This window comes from Lutjanus erythropterus, chromosome 12, assembly GCF_056507025.1.
Source record: "Lutjanus erythropterus isolate fLutEry1 chromosome 12, fLutEry1.hap2, whole genome shotgun sequence".
Classification (NCBI taxonomy): Eukaryota; Metazoa; Chordata; class Actinopteri; order Lutjaniformes; family Lutjanidae; genus Lutjanus; species Lutjanus erythropterus.
This window is the reverse complement of record NC_139328.1, coordinates 18,337,308-18,357,163: the sequence shown is the minus strand read 5'-3', so window position 1 is coordinate 18,357,163 and position 19,856 is coordinate 18,337,308. Positions and strand designations below refer to the sequence as shown.

Genomic DNA, 19,856 nt, shown 5'->3' with positions numbered 1-19,856 from the left:
GAAATGCATAAATAGCAAGATAAGTGTAACAACATTTTTTAAGCTAAATACATCAAGATGTTCAGTACTGGGTTTACATCACCAAGTAAAATCTAAAGACCTCCCTATGAGGCCATTACCACATGATACAGTCGTGCATCATGAGTAATTAATGTTAAAAATTGATGCTGGAGTGAGCATGGAGGTCCATTCAATAATACAACCGCCCATCATCACATCTTCTCCTTATATCTCTCTTGTGTTGTCACGCATGGTAGGCACAGGGATGCACCGAAGCATGTTAGCTAATTGGAAAGACCTTGATTTGTTAAAGGGACAGTTAAGTTGAAAAACTCAACAGCAATGTCCCTTTCCAGACATTATGACCCACTTACTCTAGATAAGGGCAAAACCCAAGAAAAATGGGAGTGTTGGCTGGTATGAAAATAGTTCCTACATGAAGTTGTTCACAACAAGGTCTGTGGATTATCTTAACCAGGTCATCGTTTCTGGAAAGACACATGGCACTTTGAGCCCCAAAGGCAGAGGGCCATTTAATTCATTATATTTGATAGAAGGCAGCCATCTTTATCGTGGATAAATTTTTGCAACTTAAACCAAAACAATCTAGATGGATAAATAGCACAATAGCACAAGAGGGAACATATGTATTTTTGACCTCCCTAAGCCTGAAGCTAAAATTGTTGCTCTGTAGGACCTGTGTTTGGCACTTTTACCCCTACTCTTAAGGTTTCTAAGCTCAGCTCATAAGAAAGTATAACTAATATGTTGTATAAACCCAGAGTTTATATTGTCAAATTAATTATAGACAGTGATCTTGAGATGCTGTCCGCTGAAGCGTTCTCTGAAGTATTCATCTGTACTTCTGATGACAGCTTGTTGCCAGCCATGAGATTACAACACCTCTATGATTGATGAACCCCATTAATGCTCTCATGCATTCATCAAAGTCTTTTAAAGGCATGAGAACATCCTGCAGTCGCCAAAATATGCACTTTAGGTATATTGCCAGAGGTGACTGCGGGGGCTAGCACGCAACACAACATCAGTCAGAGTACTCATTAGGGATGCGGTTACATGTGTGATCAAATATATGACTGTCCTTTAATCAGATGGTTGTACCGGCCACCGCGCCTGATGCTGCTGGGGACAAGAGAAAGATCAATTGGCACAGGGCAAGGGTTGCGATTGGGTCTTTATTCCCGTGAGAGTATGATTCATCCATCAAGCAGCCGGCATGTTAAATACAAGCACACTTACTCTTTCACTTTGTTACTGATTTGCAAGGCTTGTCTAGTGCTCCTCAGACCCCAGGTACATGATCTGACTGTAGATGTCTTTCATATAATTAACCAGTATATTTTCTTCATCGTGTAAGATAAAGTTAGGAAAAACCTATGAACAGAAGAAACCAACTCTTCCACACTTTTCCACTGGCAAAAGCTGGTGGAGACCAAAACTGAGCGAAAAGGAGAGTGAATTTTAAGACTTACAGTACATATATTCTCTAGAAACGTACCTCTAAAAGACAGTAATGTTGCACTGTGTCTCCTTGATGTGTGGACAGGCAACTATTAACTCGTGCGTTTACCATAAGAACTGTTTTTAAGAAAGCCGATAATGTCAGTGTTCTGTTTAAGACTTTTTCCAAAGCAACCAAAAAAAAAAAAAAAGACACTGCTTTGATTTATGGTACTAATACATGTAAACATTATATTAATTAAGTCAAGAGATTTGAATGTCACTGAATGCCATTTCACAGTTTTTCTGGACACAAAAACGGACCTTGATTATACTGAAATATATCTGACAAGACAAAATACGTGCAACATATTTACATGTAATGATGAATCTAGTCCGTGAAGGTGTAATGCTTGATGTTTCTGCCTGTTGTCAGCTCATAAAATCTAGTTTCATTCAGCAGTGACATGTTCCTACATCCATCTGGCAGGTGGTCACTTGCATCATAAATCCCTTATGGTATGATGAGTGCATGCATTGTATTGAGTGGCCACAGTTGGAAGCAAACGTCTATCAGCCCGTCTCTGCTGTAATTTACCAAACTCTTGCAGAGTTGTATCAAACAGAGAAAAAGAGAAAAGTCTATCAGTAGAAACAGCCAGCGTTAGTATTTGTAATTTACTTTTAATAAATAAATGGCTCCCTTTTACTGAGAACACACACAGAGAAACGTATAAATCATCATCCGCATTCTTTATAAATCTTACTCTTCATAATCACCTCCACTGTGCTCGGTGTCAGGATGGGAGGCCTACTAAACGTACCATGTATAACACAATGTGCTCAGGGCAAACACCTTCATTAAACCTTACAAGCCGAACATGCAGCAAGAATCACATTAATTGGTACAAGCCTTGCAGATTTTTGCACCTACGAGCTCTGAATGTTGATGAGGAAGGGGAAAGAGGAAGAGCAGCTTGAGCGGGGAGAAGGGATGTCATGCATGGAATGACGAAGTTTAAATTCACATATTTTGGCAGCCAGGTGGCATAACACAGATAGTGCTGTTGTAATAATGGAAAAATCATATAAATGCAGCTTTTGGCATGAGCATATTTGTTATTGTGTTCTTGTGACAATAATATATAGTTGAAAGCTACTATAGTTTGTACAAAAGATGGAAATGATAAGAAAATTGTATATCTTATACAAGTAGGTGTTATTTAAAGTATAATTAACTATATTTTGTAATCAGTAAATACAATGATTTTCATTAACCAGGTCGTAATGTAGAAAGAAAGAGACCAGGCGTGATGCCAGGATGTCAGTTTGGGATGGGCCAAAGTAATTTCTGTGGGACTTTTTAATTACAGAAGTTAATATGTTTTTGCTGTTTCCAGTTGGTAGTCCTGCCAAAACATAAACAATTTCCGTCTGGTTGATTTTGACACTTTTTGACACTTTGTCTAAAACATTTTTAATGCTGAGATAGCTTATTTACCTGCAAGAGTTTTTATCAGTGTTTATTACACAAGAGAATATATAGATGGTATGCACTGATGACACCCCCTTAACTGAATTGAGTGGCAAAAGATCCTGCAACATGGCTGCCTTTAGTAGGGAAACTGCAAAACCAGGAGTAAAACAATCAATTGTCTGCGTAAGTTAAAAGTAGTTCGGACTCGACAGTGATCCTTACAACTTACCAAAGACAATCGGGAACCGGGTTTCCTGACATTTATATGTATCTGATTTCAATGCAAGGAAATACACAAAGCAAAAAAAAAAGTATACAAAAATGGTTGGTTGGTTGGTTGGTTGTAACTTTACTTCAAGGTGGGATTTGTTAGTGAAATTAAAGTGATGAGGACACCAAAGGATATTCTGGTTGTTGTGGACAGGTCTATACAAATGTTTTATTTTATGACATTATTTGAGAGATGTTTGCATCCAGCAGTGCTGGATATATGATACACAACTGTTGCACAGAATATAAATGAAAGATTCTAAATATTTGATTCCTAAGTAATATTAGTAAATACAATATATGACTTAAGGTGTGATTTTACCCCAAAATCCAATATATCTGACACAACATTGCAACCACAAATCCATGTTTCAGTGCCTGGATTCACTGTTTCTGTGTTTCTGTCTGTAAAATGATCGCTCAGATTTCTTGTTGAATCTATTTGTCTTTCCCACGGCAGCCTTTTCTCAATATAGATGTTTTTTTGTGTGTTTTTGTGCCATTTAAGCTGAGCTCTAACACTGCTGCTCAGTAGTCTTTTTGCGCTCAGTGAGTGAAACCCTACTGACTCCGCCCACGGTGTCGCTTAAATCACATGAAAATTAAAAACACAGTATCCTATCTATTGTTTTTATTTTTGCAGCGGATCGTGTAGACACAACCAGTCATTTACAACACTGACATTTTATTTCTTTTTAAGAAAATACCATCTTGTTTGAATGATCTGGCCGGGTTATTTCTTGTTTGAGCCGATTGTAGAAAGAGAGAGAGGGACCAGCTGCTGGGTCAGATAGATTTACTTTTAACAAGAGAGAGCAGCACACTGTGCTGACAATTTATAAGCTCGTCTCAACAGAAATGGTCTGTGTTTTTAATAGAGAAAATCAAGTCAGGCAGGAATTTTCAGCTCTACCATCCGCCCTACCACTGCACACCTCTCAGTTCATGTTCCTCTCTTTCACCAAGCTAAGACAAGCTTAATTTCCGTGTCAACTCATCATAAAACACACATTCAAACTCAAGAGAAACAAAATAAAACTCACCAAAGCTGTCTTAGTTAGTCTTTCCACTGTTCTAACAATCATTTACTCGGTTTGATTGAAATAAATGCTTAATCCACTAAGTTAGATGTGAAAATATTCTGGCTTTACAGGCAGTTTTCTTCCGTGCTACTGCAAACATTTCCAGTAACTCCAAAGCGCTGTAAGGTCCCATCGTCAAAATTTCTGTAAACGTAAAATGGCAAATGTAGCAGCCTACTAAATATTGTCTTTTGCCTTTTTTTTAAAAAAGCTCTTGCCCTGTGCTTCCTCATATATTTCATGCTTCACAGTTTGACACGTGTACATATATCATACGCAGTAAATTTATAGTTCCATTTTTCTAATTGAACTCCTTCAGTGCTAACTAATCCTCATGTCATGCTGTTGCTGTTTTAGATAGACGAGGAGCCAAAAAAAGAGAGTTATAAAGGACACTCTTCATTTTATTACTTGTTTAAAAAACTGTTTCACAGAGCCAATAAAGCAAACAAGTTAGAAGATACACAGTATAGTGCATCACTGAATAGAGTCTGAGGTTTCTCACATTGTTTTCTGAAGTAAATAAATAAATGGAAGAATGGATGGATGTACATGTGATGGATGGACAGACAACCTCACAGGAGAAGTTTAAAAATGAGACGCGGTGCAAACAACTTGTGAAATGCCCCCACCAGGTTAATCAAAGACGCTTCTGTTGCCCCTCCCAGCTGCGTGTCAGTCATCTAGCACGCACACATGCACACACCCATGCACTGTGGATGTGTGCGGATTGTCTAATGAAGCCTTCTTTGTCCCAGTGTCACAAGGTTTAGGCTGCTCCTGTGCTGAAATGAGGCCCACCATGCTGAGCTCGAGGTTTTGAAGTTCTTGTTTTAGAAGTTGCGGCAGCATCACCTCCCACAGAACAGACATTCTGGCAAACACGCGCAGACATACAATCCTTGCAGCTTCCTTTTTGTTGTAGCTGAACTCATGGAGTTAGGAGCTCTGCTCACTAAGATCCCAGATATGCCAGGCCTGTCATGTACTGAACTGCAGACAATCTCTCTAATGAGAGTTGCCTAATATAGTTACCTCCAGTGTTTGCTCAGTCTTTACTTCTACAAACACCTCTGCCATCTGTCTGTACCATCCCCTTCAAATGCACATTCAGTGCCGCTCAAAGAAATGTGTGATTTTAATGTCAGGCTTGGCTGCAAGCGTTCGGTCCTATACATTTTGTGTTTCCACACGCAGCTTTGTGCTAACTACCAGGGGAAATGATAAATGATCACATTCATCAACGTGCACAAACACTCTACTGTACACACTTCCTCGTACTATCTCTGCCGGCACATCAGACCCTGCGATATAGTCATCTATCATTAAATTTTCCCTTCTTACAAATGAGGAGAGAATAGCATGCCAATTAATCTTCATCTAACACCCACGGTGCCTAGCAAACATCCCAGTATTGCTGGTGCTTTCCTCATTTTGGCACTGGTGTCCATGCAGCCTCGTTTATCTCCAATGCTCTCGCTTCAGCTGTTACACAGGCCAGAAAAGCGGAAATCCAAGTCTTAGCAGACGCAGAAATAAGAACAGTGATACAGTATTAAAACCTGGATTATAGCGGTTCTTAATAGTCTTCTCCATGAGTGCACACAGTGCCGAATCAGTCTTAATATCGCCTGGGGTACACGCGGCTCCCCCTCCTCACTCCTTCCTATTACAATATGAAGCTATAAGAGAAAAAAAAGAGACAAGATTGCCATTTTGTTCCCGGCTCTAATTGCAGATTAAAGACAAAAAGTGGGTCCAGCAGATGAAAATGTCACTACTTTGTCACTTTGCTTTCTGAAGAACGGATCCACTATTAGCCTCACGTCGCGGCCTTCAGAGCAAATGACTGTTTGAAGGCAGCGGGGGCCTGTTGCCATATGGCACGAGACAGCGACAAAATTGAATAAACAGAGGAGATTTGCGAAAACAACGCAGCAGGAGAGCATCATTAGACAGCAGTTGTCCGTGAGAGAGACTGCAATTCAAATAGGCAGAGGGGTCACACTGAGAGTAACAAAGTGCGAGGATCAGTGTGAGGGCTGCCATAGTTAATTTTTACACCACTCGCTCCCCTCCAGCTACGGAGCAGCGGCAGGCATCAGATATGTCTATAGTTACAGTATGTTCCCGCTCAAGCTGTTTACCATTTTTCTGCAGTGATATTTCTGTGGAAATAAAGGAGTGTTAACTCCACAGTGTGGCGATACAATGCATTATTTATAGCCATGGGGATATTCTCTCTTGGAAAGGGGCTCCTATCTCTGGGAGGTCAGAGGTCAGGGTCAGATTCAGAGCGACATCCTTTCAGGGATTCAGAGCCTTACTTAAGACACTTGAGCAGGGGTCAGGAGTTGAGGGGAAATGGTATAAACTCCCAAGTCTTTTCCAGTCCTTGAGAATTGTGTCTAATGCTTTCCTCTGTGATTGTCATAGTTCAACTTCTTTTATGTTGATATAATCGGATGGAGACAATTCAAACAAATGCTGTTATAGAAATGTCACACATAGAGCAGATTGCTAGGAAAAAAGGTGTGGCAGAACATCAGTTTTACGACATGTTTCACATTCTTGCATGTCAAAAGAAAATAATAATACGAGTGATGAAAATAAAATTTAGGAAAAAATAAAACCAGAAAAATGTATTCAGTAGAGTTCAGATCTACACTAGAAAATAAACTTAATAAAGAAAAAATAAATGGGACAATGAGCCCAAACTTTTCAATTTAAACAGAACCTTCTCCCAAACAAACAAACAAACAAACAAATAACAAACAGTCTCACTCAGTTGTTCCTCCCAGGTTTGTTACAGTCAAGATGGCAGCAAAGATAACAAAAAATAGGATTTATTCATCTTGTATCATGCCTAACTTTAGTAGATCATAATATATCGGATATGGAGTTAATTAGAAAAAGCTTCAGTTTAAGATGAAACAAAACTTTTCTATGGTTGTCAGTTATTGAGCCAAAGACAAAGACCAAAAACATGACCTGCAACAGTTTAGGTAAGCCTTGTTTTTAGCCGAGCAGTTGTTGATAACTAGTGGCCCCACCCTACCAGTTAAAAGGCGAGAACAGTCAGCAGTTAGTTTGAAACAAAGCAATTAATAAAATCATTTTTTCAAGATTTTTCAAAAATTGTGAATCACCACAACCATGAGAGGCCCTTGAGCATATGGGAATAAATGAGCTCAAAAAATATCAGGCTCATTTGTGCAGTAGTATGTGAGATTAATTGCAGATACATGCAGGTACACATGGACACACAACCAAATGCATGATCCCCCCCAGGCTTAGACCGGGCAGAGATACTCATAAATTCTGTCATAGAAATGTCACACCTGAAGCAGATTATACAGGAAAATCTGCAGAATAACACAGGCTTAAATCACATGTATCACATTATTACAGTAATAATACAAATGCAAATAAAATTAAGAAAAATGAAGAATATGAAGTAAATTTTTTTTTAAAAATGGTCACTCCATGGTTTAGTTCAAGTTAGTAAAGTTATTTATTGTTATTTACACATTTACACTTACATCTACAGTCCTGCAATAAATCATACAATCCAAGATGTTTAATGTTCAAGCTGATAAACTTTATTGCTTTTTGTAAATATACAGTAAATCCTGAACTTCATGTCTGCAGCATCTCAAATCATTGCGTTTTTTTAATTTACATTTTACGCAGCATCCCAACTACTTTGGAATTTGGGTTGTATGAGGAGGTCGTGAATATTTCCATTGGCCTGATTGTGGGACAGTTTTATAGGTGAAAATCTTGAATCAGAATCATTATTTCCTTATCATTCAGTAAAGTGAAGTCAGCACAGGTGAGATGTGAGTGCGGCAGCTGCAGTCTGGAATATGTGTGTGTGTGTGTGCATGCATGTAGATGTGTGCATGTGTGTGTGTGTGTTTACTGCGTACACAATGCTCTAATGGTGTTTGATCAGGAACAGATTGCTTGTAGGCTCCGGCACATCAACTCAAAGTAGGTCAATAAAAGCAGGTTGACTGTTTCAGTTCACCGTTCACAACTCTAATTCTTCCGCCCCCAAATACTATAGCTAATTTTAAATCATCAGGGCCACTGATGTATTTGGGTTAGGGTGTCACACCTTTCCACATTCTCAAGGATTTATATTTCACTGCTTGAAAAAGCATCTGGAGCCCAGTAAAAAGCTAATGTGACCACAGCCCGGGGCACATTAGCTCAGCCATCTCATTACATCTATGAGTCATCGCTGCCAGCATCATGTCAGATCAATTCAAGCACAGTCATTGTTGTTTTTTATCTGATTTTTTTGTTTTTATTTCTGCCCCTTCTGAAGGAAATTGGCCAAGAAGCGTAAGGAGACACTGAACAGCACCCGCCAGGAGATGACCGTGATGGTCAACTCCATGGACAAGAGCTATACGGAGCAGGGCACCAACTGTGATGAGGCGCTGTCCTTCATGGACACACACAACCACACGCTGAACACCCGCAGTGAATGTGCGCTCACACTCAACGGCCGCAGCGAGTGTGCATTGACGCTCAATGGCCGCAGCGAGTGTGCTCTCACTCTCAACGGCCGGAGCGAGTGTGCACTCACTCTCAACGGCCGAGGTAAGATTGTCCTGCATCAACCTACCTGCCTTTTACTGTCTCACACACACACACACACACACACACACACACACACACACACACAGCAAGCACGGTGGAAGCAATTTATTTGGTTTGGTCAGGTGAGAAAGAAATCAGACTTGGCTGCACAGGAAATATTCACCCTGGGACAAGCTAAAAATGTCCTGGTCCTCCTCCAAGAGATTTGTGGATTTAGGAATATATGCAGGGTAAAAATCCTAAACAGAACTTTGGTATTAAAGGGATAGTTCAGGTATTTTTCAAGTGAAGTAGATGCCAGGTGGCGTACCCCTAGACTGGAGAACCAAAAAGGGGCACAAGCACAGAAGTTAAGCAATGAACTATTGTGAAGGGGGGTGGCAACAAAAGGTATTTTAGCCCCTTAAGAAAGGTCCACCTAAAAGTAAACAATATCCACTTCAAGTCTACACTATATTTAGAATATTTTCAGTGCATTACTTTGCCTTCAGACAGCCTTTTTTGATGGCAAACCTCTGTTGTATAAGCCAAATATCACTCTCTCCAAGCCGACCAAACTCCATGGGTAAAATCATTAATTTCACCTTACAGACCACGGGAGCAGCTAGTCTACCACTGCTTTGATCAGTTAGTTTGTGTGCATTACTATGCGACTTTATTTGATCCAAATGATCATTTTATAACACCAAAGTGACACAATAACACAAACAAAGGCAGAGATAAACCAGCAACTCCTGTGTTCTATGACGTAAAATGACTGATTTCGCCTATGGAGTTTGGTTGCTTTGGCAAGAGTGACATTTGACTTGTATAAAGCCATCAGACAAAGCTGTCTCATGACAATATAATGGAAATACTGATAATATAGTGTACATTTAAACTGATATTGTTTTTTTTAGGTGGACCTTTCTTTAAGAGGCTAAAATCTGTTTTGTTGCTGACCCCATCCTCAGCAGTACATTGCTTAGGTTCCATGCTGGGGGACATCTCTCCTTCTCTAAACTTGGGGTGGCCAGCTGGTGTCTACCCACATTAAATAACCTGAATTGTCCTTTTAAATCCTCAATCTGCCGTTTAAGTTAGGACAGGAATCAAAATTTGTAGACCAATAGGCATCAAACCTCAGTGTGAAACCATACGACTTTGTCTTATTACCGTGATGAAGGTGTTCTTCCTTTTTAATCATTTACCACATCCAGCTGCATAAATTAGTGGTGAAAATTGATTTTTAATGAAGAACTGTCTTAATATCTCTTTGTTTTTCAGTTTTTGTTGCCTTGTTCTAACTGAGGCTTTATTCGGTCCGTGCAAATGATTTGACAGCAATTTTGTAGCTTTTGAAAAACTACCCGTTGTTACCAGCAGTAGCGGTAGTCAAACTGAACCGGCTTCTTCAAAACAGTTCAACTGAATGTACTTTCATTTGATGGAAAGAGGCTTTGATATAACTTTGAGAAAGATTGTTTCATTTCTTCTTTCTTCAACTGGAGATTCATCTTTCTTCACAAGCCCTCGAGGGTTTGTTCTACCCTTTTTACACATTCCCTTTTAAATTCTTGTTTAATTAACTAAAATTAAACTTAAATCAGCAGTACTATTGAGCTACTGTTAGGATTCTGTTGCTGTTACCTGTACTGTACTGTATGAATAGTTGTGTTATTAGCCTGAAGAGCGTTTTGTGTTTTGATCAATAAGAAGTCTGTCTTGAGGTCCTACACTCAGCACCATTGTGTTTCCATTTCACAGAGGAAACACACACACGAGATGTGCTCCGCTGTGATAACCTATTAATTTTGTCTATCCCAGGTTAAACTTAATACTTTGTTGATGGACAGCTCAGCTAAGTCTGCACCCAAGGCTTGACCTGGTATAATCCCAGTCAAAACCATCAGATTAAAACTCCACAGCAGCCTCTGTCTCCGCACCCCTGCAGGGGATGACCCCAAAGATGCTGTGACCTTGATTAACTGTCTGTTAGTGTGGATGCTCAAGTCTGGGTCCCTCTGTCTGCCAGCACAAATGTTTTAAATGCATCATTTCTTTCTCTACCCTATCAGTGTAATGCCTTCAACACTGTACCTAAGCCCTCTCACTGTGCTCCCTGTGACCTTACATGACTGTCAGTCGTGTCATTTTGGCTCAAAACGTCATGGCTGACAGTCAGATTAGAGTCCTGAAGATACCCGAGCCCCACTGGCATGGCATTTGCTCTAACTGAGACTTTATTCAGTCAGTGCAAATGATTTGACAGTAATTTAGTCAACTATTTGAAGAGTAATACTCCTAACTCTTTAACTTTACCTTTAAGTACTTTTACATTTCATAGAGAATACTGGACTTTTCGACATCACTTTGGATATTAAGATTTAATATAAAACTCATATGACTGTCGTTTAAAACATGTTGTATCCTTTACAGTATATTAAGTAGTTATGATTAGTAATAACTTATTAATTCATTAATATACGGTACAACTGATGAGGACCAGTTTGCTGCCTCATGAAGTACAGCTGAAAAAATTGTTCACAAAGGTGATCAGTGAGTATTTTGATAATTGCTAAATAGTTGAAGGCTTTTTGATGAGAAAATGCCAAAAGATTGGCTCTGAATATTTACTAGTTTTCTTAATTTTCTACAATGTTAAATGTAATAATTTTGAGTAATGGACTATTGGGCAACAAAACAAAACGAAAGTAATATGTCAACTTGGACTCTGGAAATGTGTGACAGACTACTTTTTGACATTTTGTGAACCATTATTGTGTGAATAATTGAGAAAGTATTTCATAAAAAAAAAACATGTCACTTTTGAAATAAGAAATAACACAAACTTCCTTCTACGCCTGAAAATTACAATTCATAGGCAATAACAAAAACTCTTTCTCAGTTCAGTACACTCAGGGAATGTTGGGAAATGAAAAGCAGTTGAATTTTCACACAGTATCTCATTTATGACTGCAGACCATAAAACAATTTTTTGGGAAAAAACAAGTGAATTATTAGTATTTTCAGTGACATACAGACATACACAGACTTTTAACAAAAAAGTACAAAAATAAATTAAAATAAAATCACTACATGTTCAGGGACTGTTATTATAGTTCTATTTCATACATTGTTTTGCTGTATTTGTGTGTATAAATAGTGTATATATAATGACATATTTATGTTGAGTTCAATATTTACTTGAAGTCAGTGAAAATACACACCACACATTTATAATGGTGTCATGACAGCCAGTGTCAGAACCAATCACATATGACAGTATAATGTAATGTTAAATCATAAAGCTAAACAGTCTCCTCAAGTTTGATCATGTCAAGTAGTTATAACAAAGACATTACTGGCTTGTTAATGTCAAGCTGTCATAACAAACACAGCTCAAACAATGTCAACTTTGCAATAAAAATTACGTAAATGACCAAATGACAGTCATAAACATTCATAAAGACTCCTTCATGTTGACATGACATGATTATGACAGTGTAATGACAGTCTTATGCACAGCCTCTCCGATAAAGGTCGTAAATAAAAGTGAATGCACAGTAGGTCAGAAAAAGGAAACAAACTCAATGTGTGTTCCTGAAAATTATGTTTATTTTTCTTTCAGTACTTTTTGAAACCTTTATTTAAAGGGCCAGTTCACCCAAATGACAAAGTAAAACATTTTCTTACCGACCTCCAAGACATTTTTGTATTGTGTTGCTATTTTCATGTATGTAAAAACTCTGACTACCTTCCACAACTAATCAATGCTAGACTATTGATTGCCTTGTGTTATGCTCTTTTTTGTGCATCTCTAGCTGGATCATCACCCTCCTCCTTCACACTGCCTAAAGCCAACACTCTCAGTACTTCCATCCCCACCAACTCCTACTATCCAGGTAAACATGCCCTGTATTTCCTCACACTAATCTTTTATGTCAACAGAGAAGTGCTGACTGTATATAAGCAGTGGTGTTGAGTGAAAGCAGAAGGTGTGAAATTCAGTAATCATGAAACCTGCAGAAGTGTCGGGATAAATTAATACCACACGATGTTTTCAAACAAATATTAATTGGTTTTATGTTCCTGGTAAGGCCTCTTTTTATGTAAATTACAGACTGTAATGTGTGGTATGATTTCAGCTAATAAAGTTAATATGTGCTTTAAAAATTAGAAAACGATTTCACAAATGAGAAGGTAGATAAATTGACTTTAGATGGGTTTACACTGTGCTTCATCTCTGCTGATTATAACAGAAAGTGTTTTTTGTATCACTTCGCCAAGATGGAATTTAGCTGTTCAATTATAACTTCAATTTCTCCAAATAATATGCATAATTGTGTGTCTTATGTAATCAGATTACAGCTCATTGATTAGATGGAGTAAAGGGCAGCTAGATTTATAATCAACTACACTTAGTGTGTAATTAGCTTTGCTGGAAAATATGATAAGTTTCTTGTTATGCTGCTTGGCGAGAAACCAACAAACTGTCGGTTATTTTTAGTGATTGTTGTTTTTGTGGATTTATCTTCTTTTATTTACTGCAAACTCTCTTTCCTCCTCCAACTTCTGCACTTGTTTTGGGGGTATGAGCAGATCCCTTTGTGCCAACTGCTATCTTAGGTGAGACACATTTTCTTTTCCCATTGCTGTTGATTATTTATTCTTATTCTACATTGAAGAAAAGTACAGAACATGACATTCATAAGATGTTTGAAGACTTAAACTGTGAGGACAAACAAAAAAAGCACAGTTTTTTTTCCATTTTTGATTTTGGTTGGCTCTTTTTTACTAAAGATGGCTTCCTCACCTTCATACCTTGCCTGCTGCTTCTCCTCCCCCCCTTCTTCCTCCTCCTCCTCCTCCTCCTCCTTCCTCCCCTCTTCCTCTCCCTCCTCCCCCATCAGATGAGGGGCTCTCCCTGGGCTGAGGCTGGCTTCACTCCATCCCATCCGCATTGCGTGTCGTGCGTGTGATGTCACATACATGTTTGACCTCTCATATGCATGGACAGACATGTGGACTGGATGTGGGGGGAGTGTCTAAAGGGGGGCAACAGGAGGGGGCAGTTGGCCCCGGCGCCAAGGCTCCAGCGTGCTGAAGCCGTAGCAGCTGCACTGAGACACAAAACAGAAATTAAAACAGCATGAGAGCAAGGCAGAAAAACGCTCTCTTTTAGCCCCCCTCACCTAAAATTTCCAAAAAAAAAAAAAAAAAAGCGGGATGCGTTCTAAAAGTCTTGCATTAGCTGTGCTGCCCTCCCCTCCCTCCCCCTCTCTCCTCACTACGCATTTAACTCCCCTCCCTCCCTCCAAAACAACAACCTTTTCTATTATTCTTTTTAATGTCGCTCCCCCTGCCTTTGGCTAACTGCTAGTGACCTACTTGTTTTTGTTTTGGTTTTGCCCGTGTTTATTCATCCTGTTCAGTGATAAAATAGAATTATAAAAAAGCATTTTGTTCTGCTTTTAATTATTACTGCCCTTTGTTGAATATGCAGAGCAGCCCAAAGTGCCGCATCTTAAACGAGCAGGCGCTTTTTATACCAGCGGACCACATACTGTAGCAACTAAGTGGGGCACTAGAACTGTAATAATTTAATACTCAAGGCCACGAAGAAAGACGCAATAAGCAACTCTCAACTCCAGCTTCACCATGAGCGCCGTGGCTGTATTTATACGAACACAACTTCCAGTCAGGGCTTTTTTATTTTTCCTTCTTCACATTAGTGCAACTTAAAGCAGCGTCTTTCATCACCGCTGTTGTGACAGCTGCTTATGTTAGTTCCACATCTAATGAAGCATGAAACAATTAACATGAAATTACGGCAGCCAGAAAAGGTTACATGCTTTCAGTTGTGACACATTCAGTCACAGCATTGTCTCATCAGTTGAGGTTAATGATCAAAACTGATTAGATCATAAACGATTAGTAATGTTTTTTTGATTTCGGCACAGTCCTATTGCAAAAAAAAAAAAAAAATAAAAATAAAAATGGTATAAATACAGGTGTCACCACACCAGTGCATGCAAATATAATTACAGCAATTAGAGAAAGAAATTCAAAATGTCAGAATACTCAAAAAAATAATTGGCATCATTAAAATATGCAAGTCGGAAACAATTACAGCTCGTTCCAAGGACTACCAGTATTTCACCATTATTTTCTCCCTTTGAAATCCATGACTTCCTTGTTTTGTTCTTTTACTTTTGTCTTGCACTGTTGAAATTGCCCCATCCATCCACTCAACATCCCCCCTTGACTAGGCTTTCTACCTGTAGGCAGTTTGGACTGAGGAGGCATGTGATCTTGCCCTATAGCGTAGCTCTAAAAACACTCTACTGTGACAGGTTCTCATGCTGTATTGTTGCTTATCCCCTCTCTCCTCTCTCTTCTCCTCTCTTTCTCTTTACATACGTAACCTCTTATGTATCTGCTATCTAAAAAGTGCCCATTAATGGTAAGTTTTCCCAAGTGGGCCCTGGGTTGGGGGAAGGAGGTGGTGTTTTACTCAGAGAGCAAGCTGACAGTGAGAGGCTGCTTCTGACATGGACATTACGACATTTATTTGCATGACCAGTGGACATGTTAGCATCTCACCACCCTCCGTAACCGTGCCACCAAGCCACCATTAGCCTAGCATGGTCAAAGTACGTACAAGTGCCCCATTGGCAGCATCACCCCATGCATTCTCCTCCCATCTCCGCTTCCCTCCTGATTTTTACTTTTTATTTTTTTTTTTTTAGGTTTGGTTTTTTTCATTTTTCGGGGGGGAAAAGAACGGGGTGGCAGGGGTTGAATCCACGCTGTGTCTGTGTGATGCTTCTGACGGTGCCTGCTGCAACATGCTCACTGTGGCCCACCGCACCCCCTCACATCCTCCTCCTTCATGTTTCTGGACACCCTCCATCGTCCGCTGGCTCCCCCACAGCATCTGTGCCTCATGTCTGCCACTGACTGGATTACAGTATGAAAGAGCTGGAATGGACTGAATGACTGTCCATATGAGCTGCAGCCCAAACCAGCATACTGTAGTGCCAGTAAAAAAAGACAAATAAAAATAGTAAACTTGTTGTTTTACAGCATTTTCATGTGGATTTTTATGATCGCTCTACACTGTTTCTTGCAGTTGAGGGCCACTGACTGCTTTTACTCTGACAGTAGCCATATTAAATGCTAATAGTGTAAGTGCTAAAGGGCCTTGTATTTTAAAGGGATAGTTTGATTTTTTTTTTAGGTGGGGTTTTATGAGGTACTTGTCCAGTCAGTGTATTGTCTGCAGTAGATGGCGGTCTGCACACCTCCAGTAAGGTTGTACCTTATACCAGTTGAAGCAACGTAACTTGAAGCTAGGATGTAAAAAGGAAGCTAAATGTACTGCTGTGGATACAGTCATCAGCAAAACATGTTTTCACCATTTAAAAAATCACTATTTTCACTGCTTTATCTTGCAGTCAGACAGCCTACTTCGATGGGAAACCCTCATTATAAAAACCAAATATCACGTCCTCCAAACCAACAGAACTCTATGGGCAAAATCAGTAACTTTACCTCACCAAACACAGGAGTTGCTGGTCTACCACTGCCTCAAGCAGATTATTTGTGTTACCATGTGAATCTAAGATAACCCTTGAAAACACTGACATCACTCAATAATGCAAACAAACTAACTGATTGAGGCAAAGTAGACTAGCAACTACTGTTCTAAAATGACTAGTTTTTGCTAATGGAGTATAGTTGAGCAAGGGAAAGCAATATTTGGCTTATATAACAGCAGTTTCCTGATGTTGGGAAACCACCACTGGTCGTCTGATGGCAAGGTAAATTGGTGAAAATTTTGAATGCAGTGTACACTTTACCATCAGACAACCTTTTCTGAGGTGAAAATGCTGTTATATAAGCCAAATATTGCTCTCTTCAAACCAACCAAACTTTATAGGTAAAATCAGTCATTTTACTTCACAGAATATAGGAGTTGCTGAGCTGCCACTGCCTCGATTGGTTAGTTTGTTTGTGTTATTGAGTGAGTTTGATGAATTCAAGCTAACCTTTAAAAAAATCAGAAGTCACTCAATAACACAAACTAACTAACTGAACTGAGCGGCAGTAGACCAGTAACTCCTGTTTTTTGAAATGTAAAATTACTGATTTTTTCAATGGAGTCTGGTTGAGCAAGTGAGGGCAATAATTGCTTATACAATGGTAGTTTCCTGTTAGAAAAGGCTGTCAGACAGCAACATTAAGGTGTGAAAATATCCTAAATATAGCATACACTTAACTTTTCCTAGATGGACCTTTTTTAGGTGGCTAAAGTGTGTTTTGCTGTTGACCCTGTCCACAGCAGAACATTGCTTCATACACTTAGACTCCTGCTGTTTCTCTAAACTTGGCGGCATGCTAGCATGCCATCTACTGTAGTTAATACACTGACTATAAAGAAGTACCTCATATAACCCCACTTCACATAATCCAAATTATCCCTTTAATGGCTATAGGCTGTCGTACAGTACAGTAGGCCTGTTATATTGAATATTTTCCAGCCACACACTGAGACAGATGGACCTGAACCTTCCCACCACATGACTCATCCTATTACTCAATGATGTTGTGTTGTTGTGACCATCCATAACAAACAGATTACTAGTTGAGAGTTGTTTGTCAATCTGGAGGGTGGTGACATAATGCTTAACAGTAAATGAGATAATGTGCCATCTGGTAATGGGAACAGTTGTAAGTGAGACATGAACTGGCATGAGTGACACCTAAAGCAACTTAACTCAGCTTTAAACACCTATAAACACTAAACACTACAGCCATTTACTGCTTCAAGCGTTATGTCACCCATATGTATCTTCAGGCAATATACAGATAAATCACCTGCCTCTCCGTCCTGACCTGCCCCGGCCTGTCCCTGTCTTTTGTGTCCCGCAGATGAGAGCCAGAACATGGGCAGCGACACCAGCAGCCTGGTGCAGTCTCACACGCACTCCCTGAGGAAGCGGGAGCAGGTCGATGTGCCGTACCAGACGGGTCAGCTGCACCCTGCCATCCGAGTGGCAGACCTCCTCCAGCACATCACCCAGATGAAGTGCGCTGAAGGGTACGGCTTCAAGGAGGAGTATGAGGTAGGATGCATATCCGGCTGTCACACCCCTCCTACCCTGCTGTAAACACAAATCAAGCCTGGTGATAGATTTTAACGTGTCCACAGAGATTCTTGAGTGGAAATGTTTATCAGTCTAATACAAGGCTTCATCTGTGTCTCCATGTATCTGTCTGTCTCTCTTTCTCTCCGTCTCACTCTCTGTGTTTTGCACCACGCAGCACAACTGTTCTGTTTCTCCCCAGATGCACTTTTATGATAAATTGTTAATGTACCCCGTCTCAGTGTGTTTACGGTGTGATTCGTTTTGTTGTTCATCTGTTCCTTGTTGTTTGCAGAGAATGTGCGTTTTTGCGTGCATGTGTGTGTCAAATGCTGCTCTCCCACTCTCCCCCTCAGAGACTCAGCTGTAGACAAACTCAAAATGCAACCCCCCCCCCACACACACACACCCTCCACCCTGCCAAAAAAGTGTAAAGTGTAAGGACCAGCTAGCCGTATGTTAGCCATGTCCCCTCCTTTATCTGAATCAGGTCCGATTAGACTCTGACGATGGCAGCCTGTTGCTCTCTTAAGACTGTTGTCACACAACGGCATTGGTAATCTGACACCATGCCTCTCGCTGACACCAAAACAAAAGATTTTGCCCCAGAAGAGCATCACTCTCATTTCCGCTCATTAGCACAGGAGGCTGGCAGGGCTTGGCGGTGCTCTAGGCCCCCTTGCTGTCCCTCAGCACCACACCAGCCAGCTTCATCTCACCCTGACGCCACGTGGTAACAGGCTGGCTCTAAGCTAGACTTTTTAAATCCTTCTTTTTGAATATCAGTCTGTCTTTCTGACATCACACTCCTTGCTGATAGTATTGACACTCTTTTAGTGCTCTGTCTTCTTTCTTTCTTCATCACCTTTCCCCACCCTCATATTTTTCTTTTTAACTTGCATCCAGTGGTGGAAAGAGTACTGAAAATCTGTACCCAAGTAGACATACTGTGACATAACTAAAAATATTACTCAATTACATGTAAAACTGTTAAAAATAGTAGTACAAAGTACAAAAGTACAAAGTATTCATCCCAAAAACTATTCAGAGTATTAGTTACTTTCTAACTGTTGAGGTGCATAATCAGTAGCAGGTATTCAGTCAAAAGCGGTTTCTGTTTCTCAGAATCTTCAGTCTAAATTAGGGCTGCAACGATTGGTAGATTAATCCATTGAAAGAAAACTAATTGCCATTTTGATAATCTATTAATCACTTTATTCATTTTTTTATTCAGAAATGTCAAAAACATTTGCTAGTTGCATTTGCTTTTTAAATCCTTGCTGTTTTTGTTGTTTATAATAGAAAAAGAGTTATGGACTGTTGGTTGGTCAAAAGAAGCTATTTAAAGACTTTTGGCTCTGTATTTATGTAAGTAGATTACATAATGTATTGCATACTTAAGTGTGAGTTAAATTACAGTCTTGAAAAAATACTCATAAAAGTAGCAGAACCCAAAAAATCCTTAATTGCAACAGTTTGAGTACTTTCAGTCAGTTTCCAAGCAAAAACATCAGAGGTTTCTTTAATTTTTGATTCAGAAATGTCAAACATTTGCCCGTTGCTGCTTTGCTGCTTTTCTTTTGATTATCAAAATAGTTGCAGATTAATTTAATAATCAGTTAATTGCTTCAGCTCTATACCAGGCTGTTCGAGCTGTTCTGTGATTTCCCATTACCCACTTTGGCCAAATATATACTTGCTTTTAACTATGTGTTTGCATACACATCCATATGCATCATGGCTGCCTCTCATATCCTGCAATATAGGCGTATTTGGAGTGATGCTTGTGCTCATCCTCAAGAATTAATGCAGCTTGTTGTT

At 39.6% G+C, this 19,856-nt stretch overlaps 1 protein-coding gene across 9 annotated transcripts in view; it reads left to right on the top strand.

The window, feature by feature from the left end:
- Positions 1 to 19,856, top strand: part of LOC146317867 (receptor-type tyrosine-protein phosphatase mu) — a 237,728-nt gene that overhangs the window by 167,713 nt on the left and 50,159 nt on the right. For 6 of the 9 annotated variants that reach the window (XM_084733216.1, XM_084733221.1, XM_084733218.1 and 3 more), the window contains 5 exons: positions 8,627 to 8,904; positions 12,708 to 12,788; positions 13,486 to 13,512; positions 15,338 to 15,349; positions 17,821 to 18,014. In XM_084733216.1, coding sequence (XP_084589342.1) covers positions 8,627 to 8,904; positions 12,708 to 12,788; positions 13,486 to 13,512; positions 15,338 to 15,349; positions 17,821 to 18,014 — 592 coding nt within the window. The remainder of the gene's footprint in view (positions 1 to 8,626; positions 8,905 to 12,707; positions 12,789 to 13,485; positions 13,513 to 15,337; positions 15,350 to 17,820; positions 18,015 to 19,856) is intronic. The other 3 variants (XM_084733223.1, XM_084733217.1, XM_084733220.1) reach the window with 2 other exon arrangements.